We start from the raw sequence: 27,329 nt of genomic DNA on the forward strand, positions 1-27,329 counted from the left end.
CGGTGATGTGGTAGAGAAAAAGCAGTCCTATATTCTCTGGGTTGATATCACGCCTGCAGACTGGCAGGTATTGGCCCGAGCTGAAGCTGGCTGGTGTCCGAGTTAAGGGTGAAGACCGCAGCAGTGGCTAACTGACTACTAGCTAGTAGCTAGTTATCTGGCTAGCTTCTGATTGGGGTTACGGTTCTAAAGTATAAAAAAAATAGCAGATCCGTACCACATTGGGTGAGGCGGGTTGCGTGAATGTACATTCAGTTCCAAGATGGAAAGTGAAATTAAAATATATACGAAATGTATACAAAAAATACGAGGACTATTTACGCGGGACAAGACGGGACAAGACAAACATACGTCCGACTGCTACACCATCTTGGAAATTACTTCACCAATCATTGCGGATAGAGCAGGCAAGCTAATTGTTCACATGCCTGATGGACAGACAAGTGTAGCCTATGGCGCAAGATGCACTGACATTTTGCATGTGGGGAGAGAGTGAGTGAGGGTAAAGGAGGAGGCTTGAAGCGCTGGGCATCTTGTTATGACATGCATTATCTGAATTAGGTCCACAGAATTATACCTAGGAGGAGCGGCTTCTATGAAGCAAACTTTGAATGTCCTGTGAGCTAGTTAGGTAAAAAGCATGTGTGTGCAGAGCAGCACCAGAATTAAAAACATGTCTTACCTTTTTGTAATTAACAAATGGTCTATAGTGTCCTTAACTAGCATCCATTCTTTTCTAGCTAATAAAAAATCTCTCTCCTATCTTCTGAATCATGATTTTAATGTCAGTACAGTAGCCTCTGCTTCAGAGGGGGAGGGGCCAGTGGTGGAAAAAGTACCCCATTGTCATACTTGAGTAAAAATAAAGATACCTTGGTATAAAATGACTCAAATAAAGGTGAAAGTAAGCCAGTAAAATACTACTTGAGTAAAAGTCTAAAAGTATTTGGTTTTAAATATACTTTAGTATCAAAAGTAAATGTAATTGCAAAAATATTTTAAAATTGATCATATTAATAAGCAAACCAGACAGCAAAATTGTCGTGTTTTTTAAAATTACGGATCGCTAGGGGCACACTCCAACACGCAGACATCATTTACAAACGAAGCATGTGTGTTTAGTGAGTCCGCCAGATCAAAGGCAGTAGGGATGACCAGGGATGTTCTCTTGATGATTGTGGGAATTGGACAATTTTCCAGTCCTGCTAAGCATGTCAAGGAAAATGTATGAAGTAAAAAGTACATGATTTTCTTTAGGATGTAGTGAAAAAAAGTAGTTGTCAAAAAATGTGAATAGTAAAGTAAAGTACAGATACCCCCAAAACAATTTAAGTAGTACCTTCAATTATTTTGACTTAAGTTCTTTACACCACTGGGAGTGGCTACAGTAGCATATGCTTCAGAGGGGGAGGGGCAGGAAGCCTAAACACACACACACTGGCAAAGATTTTCAGCTGGCAGGCAGTCAAACACTGGAATACGTTTCTGAGTGAGGGCTTTGGCATAGGAGCTTAGATGCGTTTTTTTATGGGACTAGAAAATATGCCTGGAACCGGTTCCCATGCTTTTAAAATAACGGTTCAGTTACAGAACAGTATGGATCACTTTTGTTCCAGGTTCCATTTCTGTCCTTCAAAAATTTGGTTATTTTCTGGTTTTCGGTTCTGTTCCCTGAACCGTTTCCAACCCCTCAGGTGGTGGTATCTACAATATGCTTATCTCACTGGTGCTGCTCTGGTGCTGTTGGCCTCAGTCTCAAACAAAAGGGAGAAACCATCTAATACGGTGAACTTATGCTCTGAGCCATTACCTGGTCTCCTCTCCTGGCTCCTTCCTTCTGCCTCTTCATTGTTTGGTCTCTCTGTGGGCTTGTCTCTACTGTCCTGGGTGGAGCTTCTGCGACCACAACGTCCAGTTGAGAGCAAGGCTAGAGAAGGCTCCGCACCTGAGTAAGTGAGAGAGAGAGAGTGAGAGAGAGAGAGAGAGAGAGAGAAGTAGGGCAAAACAGACATAGAGAATGAATCTCTCAACACAGAGAATGAATCCCTCAGAGTCTGGATCTAATGTTGACAGACCATGTCTTTACCCTCCAGGAATGTATACTCTGTGTGTGTGTGTGTGTCAGTTTGTGTGTGCGTGTGCGTGCGTGTGCGTGCGTGCGTGTGTGTGTGTGGTGTGTGTGTGTGTGCAGTATACTCACAGTGTATCTGGTACCCATTGGGCAGCAGGCGTATGTTGGGTAGGGAAATCCTTCCTCTGTCTCCATCATCAAACTCCACCATCACACTGCCCTTCTCCTCCTCGCCCGGAACCCCTCTGTGGACGTTTCCAGGGTAGAGACAACGGGAGCGTTCGCTCCAGTAGGCACACACACGTGTCCCAGCAGTCAGGATGGCCTCTGTCTGTGGCCGCACTTCCAACACCGCTTCTTGTAATATCTGTTCTAGAGAGTAGATTCTAGGCCTGTTCCCTCTCTCCCCCTCGATCACTACACGGAATCTAGGAGAGGGAGATTGTATTAAATGTATTACAAGTCATTCAGCCAATCCTTTGTATCAACATGCCTATCTATGATTAAGCAGGCCATATGAGTTGGTGTCAGTAGGTGTCAGTAGGTGTCAGTGCCTTACATGTCAGGCAGGTCCAGAGTGTGTAGTCGGGCAGCATACAGCAGCTCATCCTCCTTAGATATCAACACCTTCAGACCATCCACCAGCATTTCCCTGCTCAGCACACAGTTAAGTACTGCTGCAGAGAGAGAGAGCAAGAAGGAGAGAGAGAAAATATGAACATTTAGCCTGGTATGTGACCCTGTGAGACTGTGGTGTGTGTGTGTGTGTGTGTATTCTCACCTGGTTCTCTGTGTGTGTGAGGTGTATGCTCCATGTCTTCCTCCTCCCCCTCAGAGAAGCTGCTCTCCTCGTCCAATCGGAATCCTTCATCAGCCGCAAAGCTCTCCAGAAGCCGGCTCACTGCACGCCCCTTAGCCTGCAACAGGAAACAGGAAATGACATCATTAGAATATATATCTCTTTAAACTCCTTTTAATTATTTTTTTATTTTTATGTAATCGTTATTTAACTAGGCAAGTAAGTTAAGAACAAATTCTTATTCACAATGACGGTCTACACCGGCCAAACCTGGACAACAATGGGCCAGTTGCGCACCGCCCTATAGGACTCCCAATCACAGCCGGTTGGGATACAGCCTGGATTCAAACCAGGGTGTCTGTAGTGACGCTTCTAGCACTGAGATGCAGTGTCTTAGACCGCTGCGCCACTCAGGAGCACCAAACCAGTGATCACCCTCCCAGGTCCTGGACAGCTACAGGGTGTGCAAGCTTTATTTCCATCACAGCACTAATTCAAATTATGCTCATCAATGAATCTGGTGTTTTAGTGCAGGCCTAGAACAAAAGCATGTAATCTTTTCCATACATTGCTGCCAGAACTACCCCTTTCTTTCAACACACATGAACACTGACGCACACACACACACACACACACACACACACACACACACACACACACACACACACACACACACACACACACACTAGTGCTGAGTGATTCATTTCTGTTTTTTTTTTTTTTTAAACAACTAATTGACCAATTATTTTTAGTTAATTTAGTTTTATTTATTTTTTGAGCTAAATGTGCACATTACACAGTGTCTCTAGAGATAAATCCGATCCAGCCTGAATTGTGCGATGTAGTAGGGAGTTGTAGTTTAAAACAGACCAATATTCTACATAGTTTAGTGCAGAAAACGTGGTAACTAACTACAATGACCATAATCCATTGCGTATCTACTTGTCCGGTCTGTGTTTCTTTTACGCCTGCTCTGGAAGAGAGAAGAATGAGCGATCTGAGCTGATATAGAGAGCAGCTGTTGCTTCGCGAGGTATCTCAACCTGAAAATACATGATCTAAGTGATTGATAGATGGTATTCAGCAGTCATAAAAGTATGCCTTATTTACATTGAAGAACTACTAAAATAGTGATTTTGTCAGACAGCATACGGTAGGGAGCAGCTCTATAGAGATGAGATGATGACTTGGAATGAAATAATAAAGTCATCAAATAAAACAAATGTAATATACACAACAACTGTAATGTTTTATTAATGTAAAGTAATGTGAATAAGTGATGGTTAATAAGTGATAAACAGTAATGGCAGTCACTACCATCATGGGACATGAATAAATAGTTTTATTCTGTCTTGTTACAGCAGTCAACCCAAATAATGCATATTGCATTTAATGTTTACATTTTTTTTGATAATAATAGAACCGAAATCGAACAGACTTCAAAAAGTACAGCACTAACGACACACACACACACACACACACACACACACACACACACACACACTGTTACGTTCCCCAGTTTCTGTGTTCTGTTTGTATTTGAGTGTGTGTTTCAGGAGATGGCTTCCTGAAGTACTCCCCAACCAGCTGATTGGTCAACCCCAGGCTAATTGGTGATTGGAGCTGACCCCGCCCCCTCGTCAAGAAGCAGCTGACTCTAATCACCATTTCCACCTGAAGATAAAAGCCAGTGTTCTGCCCAAGAGAGTGAAGATTAAGGGAGAGAGAGAAGATGAGATTTGGAGTAGAGATTTGGAGATTGTGATATAGTGTGGGTTGTGTATCAGAAAGTGTGGTATGTACTGTTGTTGTTGGTAGCAGTTTTTCTATGTCCTGTGTTTGAGTGTTTGTGAAATCATTAATAATTACTCTGTTTCATGTGTTCCCAGGGGGGAAGGAGAAGGCACTTTGGGAGTGCTTAGGCAAGAGGCCCGCGGGCATACATATACCCGTAGCATATTTACTGTCTAGGCACACTAGGTAAGACCTGGGCGGACCACCCCCTGTATTTTGGTTAGGGCACCAGACGGTGCTAAGTTAGGTAAGTTAAGTGGGTAGGCAGGTTAGATAGGAGAGGGGGAACTTTGATATTTACTTTCTTTGCTTTGGTTCCGTCCAGCCCCTTTTCCCCATATTACCGTGTAAGAAAATAAATCCAAGTAAACGGTAAAATCTGCTGTTGTGTCATCCTTGCTCGCACCTACAGTCCATACCTCTTGCACTTCAGAGAGTTGAGTTGTAGCAGGGAGTTGCGTTCCCTCTTCTCAGAGGCGTGCGTAACACACACACACACTGTCCTATTCTGGTTTGAGCTGGTTTCTTAATGATGAATGATGGCTGATGATGGAGCTGCAAAATCAGCCTGTTTGACAGGAATTCTGCCTGTATCTGGTCTTTCCAAAGAGTGTGTGTGTGTGTGTATGTTTAGTGTGTGTGTGTGTGTGTGTCAGTGCCTCATCGCTGTTGTCACCAGAACACACTCAGCTGGTGTTTAGTCCCACCTCAGGGCTGTTCTCACCATAACACACTCAGCTGGTGTTTAGTCCCATCTCAGGGTTGTTCTCACCAGAACACACTCAGCTGGTGTTTAGTCCCACCTCAGGGCTGTTCTCACCATAACACACTCGGCTGGTGTTTAGTCCCATCTCAGGGTTGTTCTCACCATAACACACTCAGCTGGTGTTTAGTCCCACCTCAGGGCTGTTCTCAACCGGAACACACTAGGCTGGTGTTTAGTCCCACCTCAGGGCTGTTCTCACCAGAACACACTAGGCTGGTGTTTATTCGCACCTCAGGGCTGTTCTCACCAGAACACACTCGGCTGGTGTTTAGTCCCACCTCAGGGTTGTTCTCACCATAACACACTGGGCTGGGGTTTAGTCGCACCTCAGGGCTGTTCTCACCAGAACACACTAGACTGGGGTTTAGTCCCACCTCAGGGCTGTTCTCACCATAACACACTCGGCTGGTGTTTAGTCCCATCTCAGGGTTGTTCTCACCATAACACACTAGGCTGGGGTTTAGTCCCACCTCAGGGCTGTTCTCACCAGAACACACTAGGCTGGTGTTTAGTCCCACCTCAGGGCTGTTCTCAACCAGAACACACTAGACTGGGGTTTAGTCCCACATCAGGGCTGTTCTCACCAGAACACATTAACCTGGGGTTTAGTCCCACCTCAGGGCTGTTCTCACCAGAACACACTAGGCTGGGGTTTAGTCCCACCTCAGGGCTGTTCTCACCAGAACACACTAGGCTGGGGTTTAGTCCCACCTCAGGGCTGTACTCACCAGAACACACTAGGCTGGTGTTTAGTCCCAACTCAGGGCTATTCTCACCAGAACACACTAGGCTGGGGTTTAGTCCCACCTCAGGGCTGTTCTCACCAGAACACACTAGGCTGGGGTTTAGTCCCAACACAGGGCTGTTCTCACCAGCACACACTAGGCTGGGGTTTAATCCCACCTCAGGGCTGTTCTCACCAGCACACACTAGGCCGGGGTTTAGTCCCAACACAGGGCTGTTCTCACCAGAACACACTAGACTGGAGTAAAGGCAACTCACACACGTCATCGGTCTTATTCATCAGCTGACTGATTCACGGTTGTTTTAAACTGATCCACCCATGCAGAGTTAGCTAATATTCCTTTGGTAAGATAGGTCACGCCATAGCGTCAGCCTTTTATGTGTGCTGGCAAGGAAACTTGCCAAAAGCACATTTCTATTACCTTTCCAGTTAGGTTATACATAGCTTCTCATCATTCCTCCAACTGCCTAACATCATCACTGTTCCAACTGCCTAACATCATCACTGTTCCAACTGCCTAACATCATCACTGTTCCAACTGCCTAACATCATCACTGTTCCAACTGCCTAACATCATCACTGTTCCAACTGACTAACATCATCACTGTTCCAACTGCCTAACATCATCTCTGTTCCAACTGCCTAACATCATCACTGTTACAACTGCCTAACATCATATCTGTTCCAACTGCCTAACATCATCTCTGTTCCAACTGCCTAACATCACATCTGTTCCAACTGCTTAACATCATCTCTGTTACAACTGCATCAGATCATATCTGTTCCAACTGCCTAACATCATCACTGTTCCAACTGCCTAACATCATCACTGTTCCAACTGCCTAACATCATCTCTGTTCCAACTGCCTAACATCATCACTGTTCCAACTGCCTAACATCATCACTGTTCCAACTGCCTAACATAATCTCTGTTCCAACTGCCTAACATCATCTCTGTTCCAAATGCCTAACATCATCTCTGTTACAACTGCCTAACATCATCTCTATTCCAACTGCCTAACATCATCACTGTTCCAACTGCCTAACATCATCTCTGTTCCAACTGCCTAACATCATCTCTGTTCCAACTGCCTAACATCATCTCTGTTCCAAATGCCTAACATCATCTCTGTTCCAACTGCCTAACATCATCTCTGTTCCAACTGCCTAAACTCATATCTGTTCCAACTGCCTAACATCATCTCTGATCCAACTGCCTAACATCATCACTGTTCCAACTGCCTAACATCATCACTGTTCCAACTACCTAACATAATCACTGTTCCAACTGCCTAACATCATATCTGTTCCAACTGCCTAACATCATCTCTGTTCCAACTGCCTAACATCATCACTGTTCCAACTGCCTAACATCATCACTGTTCCAACTGCCTAACATCATCACTGTTCCAACTGCCTAACATCATCACTGTTCCAACTGTCTAACATCATCACTGTTCCAACTACCTAACATCATCTCTGTTCCAACTGCCTAACATCATCACTGTTCCAACTACCTAACATCATCACTGATCCAACTACCTAACATCATCACTGTTCCAACTACCTAACATCATCACTGTTCCAACTGCCTAACATCATCACTGTAACAACTACCTAACATCATCACTGTTCCAACTACCTAACATCATCACTGTTCCAACTGCCTAACATCATCACTGTTCCAACTGCCTAACATCATCACTGTTCCAACTACCTAACATCATCACTGTTCCAACTACCTAACATCATCACTGTTCCAACTGCCTAACATCATCACTGTTCCAACTGCCTAACATCATCACTGTTCCAACTGCCTAACATCATCACTGTTCCAACTACCTAACATCATCACTGTTCCAACTGCCTAACATCATCACTGTTCCAACTACCTAACATCATCTCTGTTCCAACTGCATAACATCATCACTGTTCCAACTGCCTAACATCATCACTGTTCCAACTGCCTAACATCATCTGTTCCAACTGCCTAACATCATCACTGTTCCAACTGCCTAACATCATCACTGTTCAAACTGCCTAACATCATCACTGTTCCAACTGCCTAACATCATCACTGTTCCAACTGCCTAACGTCATCACTGTTTCAACTACCTAACATCATCTCTGTTCCAACTGCCTAACATCATCACTGTTCCAACTGCCTAACATCATCACTGTTCCAACTGCCTAACATCATCACTGTTCCAACTGCCTAACATATTCTCTGTTACAACTGCCTAACATCATCACTGTTCCAACTGCCTAACATATTCTCTGTTACAACTGCCTACATCATCTCTGTTACAACTGCCTAACATCATCTCTGTTACAACTGCCTAACATCATCTCTGTTCCAACTGCCTAACATCATCACTGTTCCAACTGCCTAACATCATCTCTGTTACAACTGCCTAACATCATCACTGTTCCAACTGCCTAACATCATCACTGTTACAACTGCCTAACATATTCTCTGTTCCAACTGCCTAACATCATCACTGTTCCAACTGCCTAACATCATCACTGTTACAACTGCCTAACATCATCTCTGTTCCAACTGCCTAACATCATCACTGTTCCAACTGCCTAACATCATCTCTGTTACAACTGCCTAACATCATCTCTGTTACAACTGCCTAACATCATCACTGTTCCAACTGCCTAACATCATATCTGTTCCAACTGCCTAACATCATATCTGTTCCAACTGCCTAACATCATATCTGTTCCAACTGCCTAACATCATATCTGTTCCAACTGCCTAACATCATCTCTGTTACTACTTCCTAACATCATCACTGTTCCAACTGCCTAACATATTCTCTGTTACAACTGCCTAACATCATCACTGTTCGAACTGCCTAACATATTCTCTGTTCCAACTGCCTAACATGATCTCTGTTCCAACTGCCTAACATCATATCTGTTCCAACTGCCTAGCATCATATCTGTTCCAACTGCCTAACATCATCACTGTTCCAACTGCCTAACATCATCACTGTTACAACTGCCTAACATCATCTCTGTTCCAATTGCCTAACATCATATCTGTTACAACTGCCTAACATCATATCTGTTCCAACTGCCTAACATCATATCTGTTACAACTGCCTAACATCATCTCTGTTCCAACTGCCTAACATCATCACTGTTCCAACTGCCTAACATCATCACTGTTCCAACTGCCTAACATCATCACTGTTACAACTGCCTAACATATTCTATGTTACAACTGCCTAACATCATCACTGTTTAAACTGCCTAACATCACCACTGTTACAACAGCCTAACATCATCACTGTTACAACTGCCTAACATCATCTCTGTTACAACTGCCTAACATCATCTCTGTTACAACTGCCTAACATATTCTCTGTTACAACTGCCTGACATCATCACTGTTCCAACTGCCTAACATATTCTCTGTTACAACTGCCTACATCATATCTGTTCCAACTGCCTAACATCATCACTGTTCCAACTGCCTAATATCATCTCTGTTCCAACTGCCTAACATCATTTCTGTTCCAACTGCCTAACATCATCACTGTTACAACTGCCTAACATCATCACTGTTACAACTGCCTAGCACCATCTCTGTTCCAACTGCCTAACATCATCACTGTTACAACTGCCTAACATCATCTCTATTCCAACTGCCTAACATCATCTCTGTTCCAACTGCCTAACATCATCTCTGTTCCAACTGCCTAACATCATCACTGTTTCAACTGCCTAACATCATCTCTGTTCCAACTGCCTAACATCATCACTGTTCCAACTGCCTAACATCATCACTGTTCCAACTGCCTAACATCATCTCTGTTCCAACTGCCTAACATCATATCTGTTCCAACTGCCTAACATCATCACTGTTCCAACTGCCTAACATCATATTTGTTCCAACTGCCTAACATCATCACTATTCCAACTGCCTAACATCATATCTGTTCCAACTGCCTAACATCATCACTGTTCCAACTGCCTAACATCATCACTGTTCCAACTGCCTAACATCATCACTGTTCCAACTGCCTAACATCATCACTGTTCCAACTGCCTAACATCATCTCTGTTACAACTGCCTAACATCATATCTGTTCCAACTGCCTAACATCATATATGTTCCAACTGCCTAACATCACCACTGTTCCAACTGCCTAACATCATCACTGTTACAACTGCCTAACATATTCTCTGTTACAACTGCCTACATCAAATCTGTTCCAACTGCCTAACATCATCACTGTTCCAACTGCCTAACATCATCTATGTTCCAACTGCCTAACATCATCTCTGTTCCAACTGCCTAACATCATCACTGTTACAACTGCCTAACATCATCTCTGTTCCAACTGCCTAACATAATCACTGTTCCAACTGCCTAACATCATCTCTGTTCCAACTGCCTTACATCATCTCTGTTCCAACTGCCCTTCATCATCACTGTTCCAACTGCCTAACATCATCACTGTTACAACTGCCTAACATCATCTCTGTTACAACTGCCTAACATATTCTGTTACAACTGCCTGACATCATCACTGTTCCAACTGCCTAACATATTCTCTGTTACAACTGCCTACATCATATCTGTTCCAACTGCCTAACATCATCACTGTTCCAACTGCCTAATATCATCTCTGTTCCAACTGCCTAACATCATTTCTGTTCCAACTGCCTAACATCATCACTGTTACAACTGCCTAACATCATCACTGTTACAACTGCCTAGCATCATCTCTGTTCCAACTGCCTAACATCATCACTGTTACAACTGCCTAACATCATCTCTATTCCAACTGCCTAACATCATCTCTGTTCCAACTGCCTAACATCATCTCTGTTCCAACTGCCTAACATCATCACTGTTTCAACTGCCTAACATCATCTCTGTTCCAACTGCCTAACATCATCACTGTTCCAACTGCCTAACATCATCACTGTTCCAACTGCCTAACATCATCTCTGTTCCAACTGCCTAACATCATATCTGTTCCAACTGCCTAACATCATCACTGTTCCAACTGCCTAACATCATATTTGTTCCAACTGCCTAACATCATCACTATTCCAACTGCCTAACATCATATCTGTTCCAACTGCCTAACATCATCACTGTTCCAACTGCCTAACATCATCACTGTTCCAACTGCCTAACATCATCACTGTTCCAACTGCCTAACATCATCACTGTTCCAACTGCCTAACATCATCTCTGTTACAACTGCCTAACATCATATCTGTTCCAACTGCCTAACATCATATATGTTCCAACTGCCTAACATCATCTATGTTCCAACTGCCTAACATCATCTCTGTTCCAACTGCCTAACATCATCACTGTTACAACTGCCTAACATCATCTCTGTTCCAACTGCCTAACATCATCTTTGTTCCAACTGCCTAAAATCATCACTGTTCCAACTGCTAAAAATCATATCTGTTCCAACTGCCTAACATAATCACTGTTCCAACTGCCTAACATCATCTCTGTTCCAACTGCCTAACATCATCTCTGTTCCAACTGCCCTTCATCATCACTGTTCCAACTGCCTAACATCATCACTGTTACAACTGCCTAACATCATCTCTGTTCCAACTGCCTAACATCATCACTGTTTCAACTGCCTAACATCATATCTGTTCCAACTGCCTAACATCATCTCTGTTCCAACTGCCTAACATCATATCTGTTCCAACTGCCTAACATCATCACTGTTCCAACTGCCTAACACCATATTTGTTCCAACTGCCTAGCATCATCACTATTCCAACTGCCTAACATCATATCTGTTCCAACTGCCTAACATCATCACTGTTCCAACTGCCTAACATCATCACTGTTCCAACTGCCTAACATCATCACTGTTCCAACTGCCTAACATCATCTCTGTTCCAACTGCCTAACATCATATCTGTTCCAACTGCCTAACATCATCACTGTTCCAACTGCCTAACATCATATTTGTTCCAACTGCCTAACATCATCACTATTCCAACTGCCTAACATCATATCTGTTCCAACTGCCTAACATCATCACTGTTCCAACTGCCTAACATCATCACTGTTCCAACTGCCTAACATCATCACTGTTCCAACTGCCTAACATCATCACTGTTCCAACTGCCTAACATCATCTCTGTTACAACTGCCTAACATCATATCTGTTCCAACTGCCTAACATCATATATGTTATAACTGCCTAACATCACCACTGTTCCAACTGCCTAACATCATCACTGTTCCAACTGCCTAACATATTCTCTGTTCCAACTGCCTAACATCATCACTGTTCCAACTGCCTAACATCATCTATGTTCCAACTGCCTAACATCATCTCTGTTCCAACTGCCTAACATCATCACTGTTCCAACTGCCTAACATCATCTCTGTTCCAACTGCCTAACATCATCTCTGTTCCAACTGCCTAAAATCATCACTGTTCCAACTGCTAAAAATCATATCTGTTCCAACTGCCTAACATAATCCCTGTTCCAACTGCCTAACATCATCTCTGTTCCAACTGCCCTTCATCATCACTGTTCCAACTGCCTAACATCATCACTGTTACAACTGCCTAACATCATCTCTGTTCCAACTGCCTAACATCATCACTGTTTCAACTGCCTAACATCATATCTGTTCCAACTGCCTAACATCATCTCTGTTACAACTGACTAACATCATCTCTGTTCCAACTGCCTAACATCATCTCTGTTCCAACTGCCTAACATCATATCTGTTCCAACTGCCAAACATCATCACTGTTCCAACTGCCTAACATCATCACTGTTCCAACTGCCTAACATCATCACTGTTACAACTGCCTAACATATTCTCTGTTACAACTGCCTAACATCATCTCTGTTCCAACTGCCTAACATCATCACTGTTACAACTGCCTAACATATTCTATGTTACAACTGCCTAACATCATCACTGTTCCAACTGCCTAACATCATCTCTGTTCCAACTGCCTAACATCATATCTGTTCCAACTGCCGAACATCATATCTGTTCCAACTGCCTAACATCATCACTGTTAAAACTGCCTAACATCATCACTGTTCCAACTGCCTAACATCATCTCTGTTACAACTGCCTAACATCATCACTGTTCCAACTGCCTAACATCTTATCTGTTCCAACTGCCTAACATCATATCTGTTCGAACTGCCTAACATCATCACTGTTACAACTGCCTAAGATATTCTCTGTTACAACTGCCTAACATCATCACTGTTCCAACTGCCTAACATATTCTCTGTTACAACTGCCTACATCATCTCTGTTCCAACTGCCTAACATCATCACTGTTCCAACTGCCTAACATCATCACTGTTACAACTGCCTAACATATTCTATGTCACAACTGCCTAACATCATCACTGTTCCAACTGCCTAACATATTCTCTGTTACAACTGCCTACATCATATCTGTTACAACTGCCTAACATCATCTCTGTTACAACTGCCTGACATCATCACTGTTCCAACTGCCTAACATATTCTCTGTTACAACTGCCTACATCATATCTGTTCCAACTGCCTAACATCATCACTGTTCCAACTGCCTAACATCATCTCTGTTCCAACTGCCTAACATCATCACTGTTCCAACTGCCTAACATCTACACTGTTCCAACTGCCTAACATCATCTCTGTTACAACTGCCTAACATCATCACTGTTTCAACTGCCTAACATCATCACTGTTTCAACTGCCTAACATCATCTCTGTTCCAACTGCCTAACATCATCTCTGTTCCAACTGCCTAACATCATCACTGTTTCAACTGCCTAACATCATCTCTGTTCTAACTGCCTAACATCATCACTGTTCCAACTGCCTAACATCATCTCTGTTCCAACTGCCTAACATCATCACTGTTTCAACTGCCTAACATCATCTCTGTTCCAACTGCCTAACATCATCACTGTTCCAACTGCCTAACATCATCACTGTTCCAAATGCCTAACATCATCTCTGTTACAACTGTCTAACATCATCACTGTTCCAACTGCCTAACATCATATCTGTTCCAACTGCCTAACATCATATCTGTTCCAACTGCATAACATCATATCTGTTCCAACTGCCTAAAATCATCACTGTTCCAACTGCCTAACATATTCTCTGTTACAACTGCCTACATCATATCTGTTACAACTGCCTAACATCATCACTGTTCCAACTGCCTAACATCATCACTGTTCCAACTGCCTAACATCATCTCTGTTACAACTGCCTAACATCATCACTGTTCCAACTGCCTAACATCATATCTGTTCCAACTGCATAACATCATATCTGTTCCAACTGCCTAACATCATCACTATTCCAACTGCCTAACATCATCACTGTTACAACTGCCTAACATCATCTCTGTTCCAACTGCCTAACATCATCACCGTTTCAACTGCCTAACATCATATCTGTTCCAACTGCCTAACATCATATCTGTTACAACTGCCTAACATCATCTCTGTTCCAAATGCCAAACATCATCACTGTTCCAACTGCCTAACATCATCACTGTTCCAACTGCCTAACATCATCACTGTTACAACTGCCTAACATATTCTCTGTTACAACTGCCTAACATCATCACTGTTCCAACTGCCTAACATCATCTCTGTTACAACTGCCTAACATCATCTCTGTAACAACTGCCTACATCATCTCTGTTCCAACTGCCTAACATCATCACTGTTCCAACTGCCTAACATCATCACTGTTACAACTGCCTAACATATTCTATTTTACAACTGCCTAACATCATCACTGTTTAAACTGCCTAACATCATCTCTGTTACAACTGCCTACATCATCTCTGTTACAACTGCCTAACATCATCACTGTTCCAATTGCCTAACATATTCTCTGTTACAACTGCCTGACATCATCACTGTTCCAACTGCCTAACATCATCTCTGTTCCAACTGCCTACATCATCTCTGTTCCAACTGCCTAACATCATCACTGTTCCAACTGCCTAATATCATCTCTGTTCCAACTGCCTAACATCATCACTGTTCCAACTGCCTAACATCATCACTGTTCCAACTGCCTAACATCATCACTGTTCCAACTGCCTAACATCATATCTGTTCCAACTGCCTAACATCATATCTGTTCCAACAGCATAACATCATCTCTGTTACAACTGCCTAACATCATCACTGTTCCAACTGCCTAACATCATATCTGTTCCAACTGCCTAACATCATATCTGTTCCAACTGCATAACATCATATCTGTTCCAACTGCCTAACATCATCACTGTTCCAACTGCCTAACATATTCTCTGTTACAACTGCCTACATCATATCTGTTACAACTGCCTAACATCATCACTGTTCCAACTGCCTAACATCATATCTGTTCCAACTGCCTAACATCATCTCTGTTCCAGCTGCCTAACATCATCTCTGTTCCAACTGCCTAACATCATCACTGTTCCAACTGCCTAACATCATCTCTGTTCCAACTGCCTAACATCATCACTGTTCCAACTGCCTAACATCATCACTGTTCCAACTGCCTAACATCATCACTGTTCCAACTGCCTAACATCATCTCTGTTCCAACTGCCTAACATCATCACTGTTCCAACTGCCTAACATCATCACTGTTCCAACTGCCTAACATCATCACTGTTCCAACTGCCTAACATCATCTCTGTTACAACTGCCTAACATCATCACTGTTCCAACTGCCTAACATCATATCTGTTCCAACTGCATAACATCATATCTGTTCCAACTGCCTAACATCATCACTATTCCAACTGCCTAACATCATCACTGTTACAACTGCCTAACATATTCTCTGTTACAACTGCCTACATCATATCTGTTACAACTGCCTAACATCATCACTGTTCCAACTGCCTAACATCATCACTGTTCCAACTGCCTAACATCATCTCTGTAACAACTGCCTAACATCATCACTGTTCCAACTGCCTAACATCATATCTGTTCCAACTGCATAACATCATATCTGTTCCAACTGCCTAACATCATCACTATTCCAACTGCCTAACATCATCACTGTTACAACTGCCTAACATCATCTCTGTTCCAACTGCCTAACATCATCACCGTTTCAACTGCCTAACATCATATCTGTTCCAACTGCCTAACATCATATCTGTTACAACTGCCTAACATCATCTCTGTTCCAACTGCCAAACATCATCACTGTTCCAACTGCCTAACATCATCACTGTTCCAACTGCCTAACATCATCACTGTTACAACTGCCTAACATATTCTCTGTTACAACTGCCTAACATCATCACTGTTCCAACTGCCTAACACATTCTCTGTAACAACTGCCTACATCATCTCTGTTCTAACTGCCTAACATCATCACTGTTCCAACTGCCTAACATCATCACTGTTCCAACTGCCTAACATAATCACTGTTCCAACTGCCTAACATCATCTCTATTCCAACTGCCTAACATCATCACTGTTCCAACTGCCTAACATCATCACTGTTCCAACTGCCTAACATCATCACTGTTACAACTGCCTAACATATTCTATTTTACAACTGCCTAACATCATCACTGTTTAAACTGCCTAACATCATCACTGTTACAACTGCCTAACATATTCTATTTTACAACTGCCTAACATCATCACTGTTTAAACTGCCTAAGATCATCTCTGTTACAACTGCCTACATCATCTCTGTTACAACTGCCTAACATCACCACTGTTACAACTGCCTAACATCACCACTGTTACAACTGCCTAACATCATCTCTGTTACAACTGCCTAACATCATCTCTGTTACAACTGCCTAACATCATCACTGTTCCAATTGCCTAACATATTCTCTGTTACAACTGCCTGACATCATCACTGTTCCAACTGCCTAACATCATCTCTGTTCCAACTGCCTACATCATCTCTGTTCCAACTGCCTAACATCATCACTGTTCCAACTGCCTAATATCATCTCTGTTCCAACTGCCTAACATCATCACTGTTCCAACTGCCTAACATCATCACTGTTCCAACTGCCTAACATCATCACTGTTCCAACTGCCTAACATCATATCTGTTCCAACTGCCTAACATCATATCTGTTCCAACTGCATAACATCATCTCTGTTACAACTGCCTAACATCATCACTGTTCCAACTGCCTAACATCATATCTGTTCCAACTGCCTAACATCATATCTGTTCCAACTGCATAACATCATATCTGTTCCAACTGCCTAACATCATCACTGTTCCAACTGCCTAACATATTCTCTGTTACAACTGCCTACATCATATCTGTTACAACTGCCTAACATCATCACTGTTCCAACTGCCTAACATCATATCTGTTCCAACTGCCTAACATCATCTCTGTTCCAACTGCCTAACATCATCTCTGTTCCAACTGCCTAACATCATCTCTGTTCCAACTGCCTAACATCATCTCTGTTCCAACTGCCTAACATCATCACTGTTTCAACTGCCTAACATCATCTCTGTTCCAACTGCCTAACATCATCACTGTTCCAACTGCCTAACATCATCACTGTTCCAACTGCCTAACATCATCACTGTTCCAACTGCCTAACATCATCACTGTTCCAACTGCCTAACATCATCTCTGTTCCAACTGCCTAACATCATCACTGTTCCAACTGCCTAACATCATCACTGTTCCAACTGCCTAACATCATCACTGTTCCAACTGCCTAACATCATCACTGTTCCAACTGCCTAACATCATCACTGTTCCAACTGCCTAACATCATATCTGATCCAACTGCATAACATCATATCTGTTCCAACTGCCTAACATCATCACTATTCCAACTGCCTAACATCATCACTGTTACAACTGCCTAACATCATCTCTGTTCCAACTGCCTAACATCATCACTGATTCAACTGCATAACATCATATCTGTTCCAACTGCCTAACATCATATCTGTTACAACTGCCTAACATCATCTCTGTTCCAACTGCCAAACATCATCTCTGTTCCAACTGCCAAACATCATCACTGTTCCAACTGCCAAACATCATCACTGTTACAACTGCCTAACATATTCTCTGTTACAACTGCCTAACATCATCACTGTTACAACTGCCTAACACATTCTCTGTAACAACTGCCTACATCATCTCTGTTCCAACTGCCTAACATCATCACTGTTCCAACTGCCTAACATCATCACTGTTACAACTGCCTAACATATTCTATGTTACAACTGCCTAACATCATCACTGTTTAAACTGCCTAACATATTCTCTGTTACAACTGCCTACATCATCTCTGTTCCAACTGCCTAACATCATCTCTGTTACAACTGCCTAACATCATCTCTGTTACAACTGCCTAACATCATCACTGTTCCAACTGCCTAACATATTCTCTGTTACAACTGCCTGACATCATCACTGTTCCAACTGCCTAACATATTCTCTGTTACAACTGCCTACATCATATCTGTTCCAACTGCCTAACATCATCACTGTTCCAACTGCCTAATATCATCTCTGATCCAACTGCCTAACATCATTTCTGTTCCAACTGCCTAACATCATCACTGTTACAACTGCCTAACATCATCACTGTTACAACTGCCTAACATCATCTCTGTTCCAACTGCCTAACATCATCTCTGTTCCAACTGCCTAACATCATCACTGTTTCAACTGCCTAACATCATCTCTGTTCCAACTGCCTAACATCATCACTGTTCCAACTGCCTAACATTACCACTGTTCCAACTGCCTAACATCATCTCTGTTCCAACTGCCTAACATCATATCTGTTCCAGCTGCCAAACATCATATCTGTTCCAACTGCCTAACATCATCACTGTTTCAACTGCCGAACATCATCTCTGTTCCAACTGACTAACATCATCACTGTTCCAACTGCCTAACATCATCACTGTTCCAACTGCCTAACATCATCTCTGTTACAACTGCCTAACATCATCACTGTTCCAACTGCCTAACATCATCACTGTTTCAACTGCCTAACATCATCTCTGTTCCAACTGCCTAACATCATCACTGTTCCAACTGCCTAACATCATCTCTGTTCCAACTGCATAACATCATATCTGTTCCAACTGCCTAACATCATCACTGTTCCAACTGCCTAACATCATCACTGTTCCAACTGCCTAACATCATCACTGTTCCAACTGCCTAACATCATCTCTGTTACAACTGCCTAACATCATCACTGTTCCAACTGCCTAACTTCATATCTGTTCCAACTTCATAACATCATCTCTGTTCCAACTGCCTAACATCATCTCTGTTCCAACTGCCTAACATCATCTCTGTTCCAACTGCCTAACATCATCTCTGTTCCAACTGCCTAACATCATCTCTGTTCCAACTGCCTAACATCATCACTGATTCAACTGCATAACATCATATATGTTCCAACCGCCTAACATCATATCTGTTACAACTGCCTAACATCATCTCTGTTCCAACTGCCTAACATCATCACTGTTCCAACTGCCTAACATCATCACTGTTACAACTGCCTAAAATATTCTCTGTTACAACTGCCTAACATCATCTCTGTTCCAACTGCCTAACATCATCAATGTTTCAACTGCCTAACATCATCTCTGTTCCAACTTTCTAACATCACCACTGTTCCAACTGCCTAACATCACCACTGTTCCAACTGCCTAACATCATCTCTGTTCCAACTGCCTAACATCATATCTGTTCCAGCTGCCGAACATCATATCTGTTCCAACTGCCTAACATCATCACTGTTCCAACTGCCGAACATCATCACTGTTCCAACTGCCTAACATCATCACTGTTCCAACTGCCTAACATCATCTCTGTTACAACTGCCTAACATCATCACTGTTCCAACTGCCTAACATCATATCTGTTCCAACTGCCTAACATCATATCTGTTCCAACTGCCTAACATCATCACTGTTCCAACTGCCTAACATATTCTGTTACAACTGCCTACATCACATCTGTTCCAACTGCCTAACATCATCACTGTTCCAACTGCCTAACATCATCTATGTTCCAACTGCCTAACATCATCACTGTTCCAACTGCCTAATATCATCTCTGATCCAACTGCCTAACATCATTTCTGTTCCAACTGCCTAACATCATCACTGTTACAACTGCCTAACATCATCACTGTTACAACTGCCTAACATCATCTCTGTTCCAACTGCCTAACATCATCTCTGTTCCAACTGCCTAACATCATCACTGTTTCAACTGCCTAACATCATCTCTGTTCCAACTGCCTAACATCATCTCTGTTCCAACTGCCTAACATCATCTCTGTTCCAACTGCCTAACATCATCACTGTTTCAACTGCCTAACATCATCTCTGTTCCAACTGCCTAACATCATCACTGTTCCAACTGCCTAACATTACCACTGTTCCAACTGCCTAACATCATCACTGTTACAACTGCCTAACATCATCTCTGTTCCAACTGCCTAACATCATCTCTGTTCCAACTGCCTAACATCATCACTGTTTCAACTGCCTAACATCATCTCTGTTCCAACTGCCTAACATCATCACTGTTCCAACTGCCTAACATTACCACTGTTCCAACTGCCTAACATCATCTCTGTTCCAACTGCCTAACATCATATCTGTTCCAGCTGCCAAACATCATATCTGTTCCAACTGCCTAACATCATCACTGTTTCAACTGCCGAACATCATCTCTGTTCCAACTGACTAACATCATCACTGTTCCAACTGCCTAACATCATCACTGTTCCAACTGCCTAACATCATCTCTGTTACAACTGCCTAACATCATCACTGTTCCAACTGCCTAACATCATCACTGTTTCAACTGCCTAACATCATCTCTGTTCCAACTGCCTAACATCATCACTGTTCCAACTGCCTAACATCATCTCTGTTCCAACTGCCTAACATCATATCTGTTCCAACTGCCTAACATCATCACTGTTCCAACTGCCTAACATCATCACTGTTCCAACTGCCTAACATCATCACTGTTCCAACTGCCTAACATCATCTCTGTTACAACTGCCTAACATCATCACTGTTCCAACTGCCTAACTTCATATCTGTTCCAACTTCATAACATCATCTCTGTTCCAACTGCCTAACATCATCTCTGTTCCAACTGCCTAACATCATCTCTGTTCCAACTGCCTAACATCATCTCTGTTCCAACTGCCTAACATCATCTCTGTTCCAACTGCCTAACATCATCACTGATTCAACTGCATAACATCATATATGTTCCAACCGCCTAACATCATATCTGTTACAACTGCCTAACATCATCTCTGTTCCAACTGCCTAACATCATCACTGTTCCAACTGCCTAACATCATCACTGTTACAACTGCCTAAAATATTCTCTGTTACAACTGCCTAACATCATCTCTGTTCCAACTGCCTAACATCATCAATGTTTCAACTGCCTAACATCATCTCTGTTCCAACTTTCTAACATCACCACTGTTCCAACTGCCTAACATCACCACTGTTCCAACTGCCTAACATCATCTCTGTTCCAACTGCCTAACATCATATCTGTTCCAGCTGCCGAACATCATATCTGTTCCAACTGCCTAACATCATCACTGTTCCAACTGCCGAACATCATCACTGTTCCAACTGCCTAACATCATCACTGTTCCAACTGCCTAACATCATCTCTGTTACAACTGCCTAACATCATCACTGTTCCAACTGCCTAACATCATATCTGTTCCAACTGCCTAACATCATATCTGTTCCAACTGCCTAACATCATCACTGTTCCAACTGCCTAACATATTCTGTTACAACTGCCTACATCACATCTGTTCCAACTGCCTAACATCATCACTGTTCCAACTGCCTAACATCATCTATGTTCCAACTGCCTAACATCATCACTGTTCCAACTGCCTAATATCATCTCTGATCCAACTGCCTAACATCATTTCTGTTCCAACTGCCTAACATCATCACTGTTACAACTGCCTAACATCATCACTGTTACAACTGCCTAACATCATCTCTGTTCCAACTGCCTAACATCATCTCTGTTCCAACTGCCTAACATCATCACTGTTTCAACTGCCTAACATCATCTCTGTTCCAACTGCCTAACATCATCACTGTTCCAACTGCCTAACATTACCACTGTTCCAACTGCCTAACATCATCTCTGTTCCAACTGCCTAACATCATATCTGTTCCAGCTGCCAAACATCATATCTGTTCCAACTGCCTAACATCATCACTGTTTCAACTGCCGAACATCATCTCTGTTCCAACTGCCTAACATCATCACTGTTCCAACTGCCTAACATCATCACTGTTCCAACTGCCTAACATCATCTCTGTTACAACTGCCTAACATCATCACTGTTCCAACTGCCTAACATCATCACTGTTTCAACTGCCTAACATCATCTCTGTTCCAACTGCCTAACATCATCACTGTTCCAACTGCCTAACATCATCTCTGTTCCAACTGCCTAACATCATATCTGTTCCAACTGCCTAACATCATCACTGTTCCAACTGCCTAACATCATCACTGTTCCAACTGCCTAACATCATCACTGTTCCAACTGCCTAACATCATCTCTGTTCCAACTGCCTAACATCATCTCTGTTACAACTGCCTAACATCATCACTGTTCCAACTGCCTAACTTCATATCTGTTCCAACTTCATAACATCATCTCTGTTCCAACTGCCTAACATCATCTCTGTTCCAACTGCCTAACATCATCTCTGTTCCAACTGCCTAACATCATCTCTGTTCCAACTGCCTAACATCATCTCTGTTCCAACTGCCTAACATCATCACTGATTCAACTGCATAACATCATATATGTTCCAACCGCCTAACATCATATCTGTTACAACTGCCTAACATCATCTCTGTTCCAACTGCCTAACATCATCACTGTTCCAACTGCCTAACATCATCACTGTTACAACTGCCTAAAATATTCTCTGTTACAACTGCCTAACATCATCTCTGTTCCAACTGCCTAACATCATCAATGTTTCAACTGCCTAACATCATCTCTGTTCCAACTGCCTAACATCACCACTGTTCCAACTGCCTAACATCACCACTGTTCCAACTGCCTAACATCATCTCTGTTCCAACTGCCTAACATCATATCTGTTCCAGCTGCCGAACATCATATCTGTTCCAACTGCCTAACATCATCACTGTTCCAACTGCCGAACATCATCACTGTTCCAACTGCCTAACATCATCACTGTTCCAACTGCCTAACATCATCTCTGTTACAACTGCCTAACATCATCACTGTTCCAACTGCCTAACATCATATCTGTTCCAACTGCCTAACATCATATCTGTTCCAACTGCCTAACATCATCACTGTTCCAACTGCCTAACATATTCTGTTACAACTGCCTACATCACATCTGTTCCAACTGCCTAGTATCATCACTGTTACAACTGCCTAACATCATCTCTGTTCCAACTGCCTAACATCATCTCTGTTCCAACTGCCTAACATCATCACTGTTCCAACTGCTTAAAATCATATCTGTTCCAACTGCCTAACATAATCACTGTTCCAACTGCCTAACATCATCTCTGTTCCAACTGCCCTTCATCATCTCTGTTCCAACTGCCTAACATTATCACTGTTACAACTGCCTAACATCATCTCTGTTCCAACTGCCTAACATCATCACTGTTTCAACTGCCTAACATCATATCTGTTCCAACTGCCTAACATCATCTCTGTTCCAACTGCCTAACATCATCTCTGTTCCAACTGCCTAACATCATATCTGTTACAACTGCCTAACATCATCTCTGTTCCAACTGCCAAACATCATCACTGTTCCAACTGCCTAACATCATCACTGTTCCAACTGCCTAACATCATCACTGTTACAACTGCCTAAGAATTTCCTGTGACAACTGCCTAACATCATCACTGTTCCAACTGCCTAACATATTCTCTTTTCCACCTGCCTACATCATCTCTGTTCCAACTGCCTAACATCATCACTGTTCCAACTGCCTAACATCAGCACTGTTACAACTGCCTAACATATTCTATGTTACAACTGCCTAACATCATCACTGTTCCAACTGCCTAACATCATCTCTGTTCCAACTGCCGAACATCATATCTGTTCCAACTGCCTAACATCATCACTGTTAAAACTGCCTAACATCATCACTGTTCCAACTGCCTAACATCATCTCTGTTACAACTGCCTAACATCATCACTGTTCCAACTGCCTAACATCATATCTGCTCCAACTGCCTAACATCATATCTGTTCGAACTCCCTAACACCATCACTGTTACAACTGCCTAAGATATTCTCTGTTACAACTGCCTAACATCATCACTGTTCCAAATGCCTAACATATTCTCTGTTACAACTGCCTACATCATCTCTGTTCCAACTGCCTAACATCATCACTGTTCCAACTGCCTAACATCATCACTGTTCCAACTTCCTAACATATTCTATGTTACAACTGCCTAACATCATCACTGTTCCAACTGCCTAACATATTCTCTGTTACAACTGCCTACATCATCTCTGTTACAACTGCCCAACATCATCACTGTTACAACTGCCTAACATCATCTCTGTTACAACTGCCTAACATCATCTCTGTTACAACTGCCTAACATCCTCACTGTTACAACTGCCTAACATCATCTCTGTTACAACTGCCTAACATCATCACTGTTACAACTGCCTAACATCATCTCTGTTCCAACTGCCTAACATCATCTTTGTTCCAACTGCCTAACATCATCACTGTTCCAACTGCCTAACATCATCACTGTTCCAACTGCCTAACATCATCACTGTTCCAACTGCCTAACATCATCTCTGTTACAACTGCCTAACATCATCACTATTCCAACTGCCTAACATCATATCTGTTCCAACTGCCTAACATCATATCTGTTCCAACTGCCTAACATCATATCTGTTTCAACTGCCTAACATCATCACTGTTACAACTGCCTAACATCATCACTGTTACAACTGCCTAACATCATCACTGTTCCAACTGCCTAACATCATATCTGTTCCAACTGCCTAACATCATATCTGTTTCAACTGCCTAACATCATCACTGTTACAACTGCCTAACATCATCACTGTTCCAACTGCCTAACATATTCTATGTTACAACTGCCTAACATCATCACTGTTACAACTGCCTAACATCATCACTGTTCCAACTGCCTAAAATATTCTATGTTACAACTGCCTAACATCATCATTGTTCCAACTGCCTAACATATTCTCTGTTACAACTGTCTAACATCATCACTGTTACAACTGCCTACATCATCTCTGTTACAACTGCCTAACATCATCACTGTTACAACTGCCTAACATCATCTCTGTTACAACTGCCTAACATAATCACTGTTACAACTGTCTTACATATTCTCTGTTACAACTGCCTGACATCATCACTGTTCCAACTGCCTAACATATTCTCTGTTACAACTGCCTACATCGTATATGTTCCAACTGCCTAACATCATCACTGTTTCAACTGCCTAACATCATCTCTGTTCCAACTGCCTAACATCATTTCTGGTCCAACTGCCTAACATCATCACTGTTACAACTGCCTAACATCATCTCTGTTCCAACTGCCTAACATCATCTCTGTTCCAACTGCCTAACATCATCACTGTTCCAACTTCCTAACATCATCTCTGTTCCAACTGCCTAACATCATCACTGTTACAACTGCCTAACATCATCTCTATTCCAACTGCCTAACATCATCACTGTTCCAACTGCCTAACATCATCTCTGTTCCAACTGCCTAACATCATCACTGTTACAACTGCCTAACATCCTCACTGTTACAACTGCCTAACATCATCTCTGTTCCAACTGCCTAACATCATCTCTGTTACAACTGCCTAACATCATCACTGTTCCAACTGCCTAACATCATATCTGTTCCAACTGCCTAACATCATATCTGTTCCAACTGCCTAACATCATCACTGTTCCAACTGCCTAACATATTCTGTTACAACTGCCTACATCACATCTGTTCCAACTGCCTAGTATCATCACTGTTACAACTGCCTAACATCATCTCTGTTCCAACTGCCTAACATCATCTCTGTTCCAACTGCCTAACATCATCACTGTTCCAACTGCTTAAAATCATATCTGTTCCAACTGCCTAACATAATCACTGTTCCAACTGCCTAACATCATCTCTGTTCCAACTGCCCTTCATCATCTCTGTTCCAACTGCCTAACATTATCACTGTTACAACTGCCTAACATCATCTCTGTTCCAACTGCCTAACATCATCACTGTTTCAACTGCCTAACATCATATCTGTTCCAACTGCCTAACATCATCTCTGTTCCAACTGCCTAACATCATCTCTGTTCCAACTGCCTAACATCATATCTGTTACAACTGCCTAACATCATCTCTGTTCCAACTGCCAAACATCATCACTGTTCCAACTGCCTAACATCATCACTGTTCCAACTGCCTAACATCATCACTGTTACAACTGCCTAAGAATTTCCTGTGACAACTGCCTAACATCATCACTGTTCCAACTGCCTAACATATTCTCTTTTCCACCTGCCTACATCATCTCTGTTCCAACTGCCTAACATCATCACTGTTCCAACTGCCTAACATCAGCACTGTTACAACTGCCTAACATATTCTATGTTACAACTGCCTAACATCATCACTGTTCCAACTGCCTAACATCATCTCTGTTCCAACTGCCGAACATCATATCTGTTCCAACTGCCTAACATCATCACTGTTAAAACTGCCTAACATCATCACTGTTCCAACTGCCTAACATCATCTCTGTTACAACTGCCTAACATCATCACTGTTCCAACTGCCTAACATCATATCTGCTCCAACTGCCTAACATCATATCTGTTCGAACTCCCTAACACCATCACTGTTACAACTGCCTAAGATATTCTCTGTTACAACTGCCTAACATCATCACTGTTCCAAATGCCTAACATATTCTCTGTTACAACTGCCTACATCATCTCTGTTCCAACTGCCTAACATCATCACTGTTCCAACTGCCTAACATCATCACTGTTCCAACTTCCTAACAT

The 27,329-nt window shown here is 42.4% G+C and overlaps 1 protein-coding gene across 6 annotated transcripts in view; it reads right to left on the bottom strand.

Moving 5' to 3' along the window:
* Positions 1 to 27,329, bottom strand: part of LOC129858529 (BAH and coiled-coil domain-containing protein 1-like) — a 241,545-nt gene that overhangs the window by 11,154 nt on the left and 203,062 nt on the right. For 5 of the 6 annotated variants that reach the window (XM_055930490.1, XM_055928897.1, XM_055928090.1 and 2 more), the window contains exons 17-20: positions 2,853 to 2,988; positions 2,631 to 2,748; positions 2,201 to 2,499; positions 1,811 to 1,945 (exon numbers count right to left, since the gene is read on the bottom strand). In XM_055930490.1, coding sequence (XP_055786465.1) covers positions 1,811 to 1,945; positions 2,201 to 2,499; positions 2,631 to 2,748; positions 2,853 to 2,988 — 688 coding nt within the window. The remainder of the gene's footprint in view (positions 1 to 1,810; positions 1,946 to 2,200; positions 2,500 to 2,630; positions 2,749 to 2,852; positions 2,989 to 27,329) is intronic. The other variant, XM_055932074.1, reaches the window with a different exon arrangement.

Source organism: Salvelinus fontinalis, chromosome 1 (genome assembly GCF_029448725.1).
Source record: "Salvelinus fontinalis isolate EN_2023a chromosome 1, ASM2944872v1, whole genome shotgun sequence".
NCBI classification, from domain to species: domain Eukaryota; kingdom Metazoa; phylum Chordata; class Actinopteri; order Salmoniformes; family Salmonidae; genus Salvelinus; species Salvelinus fontinalis.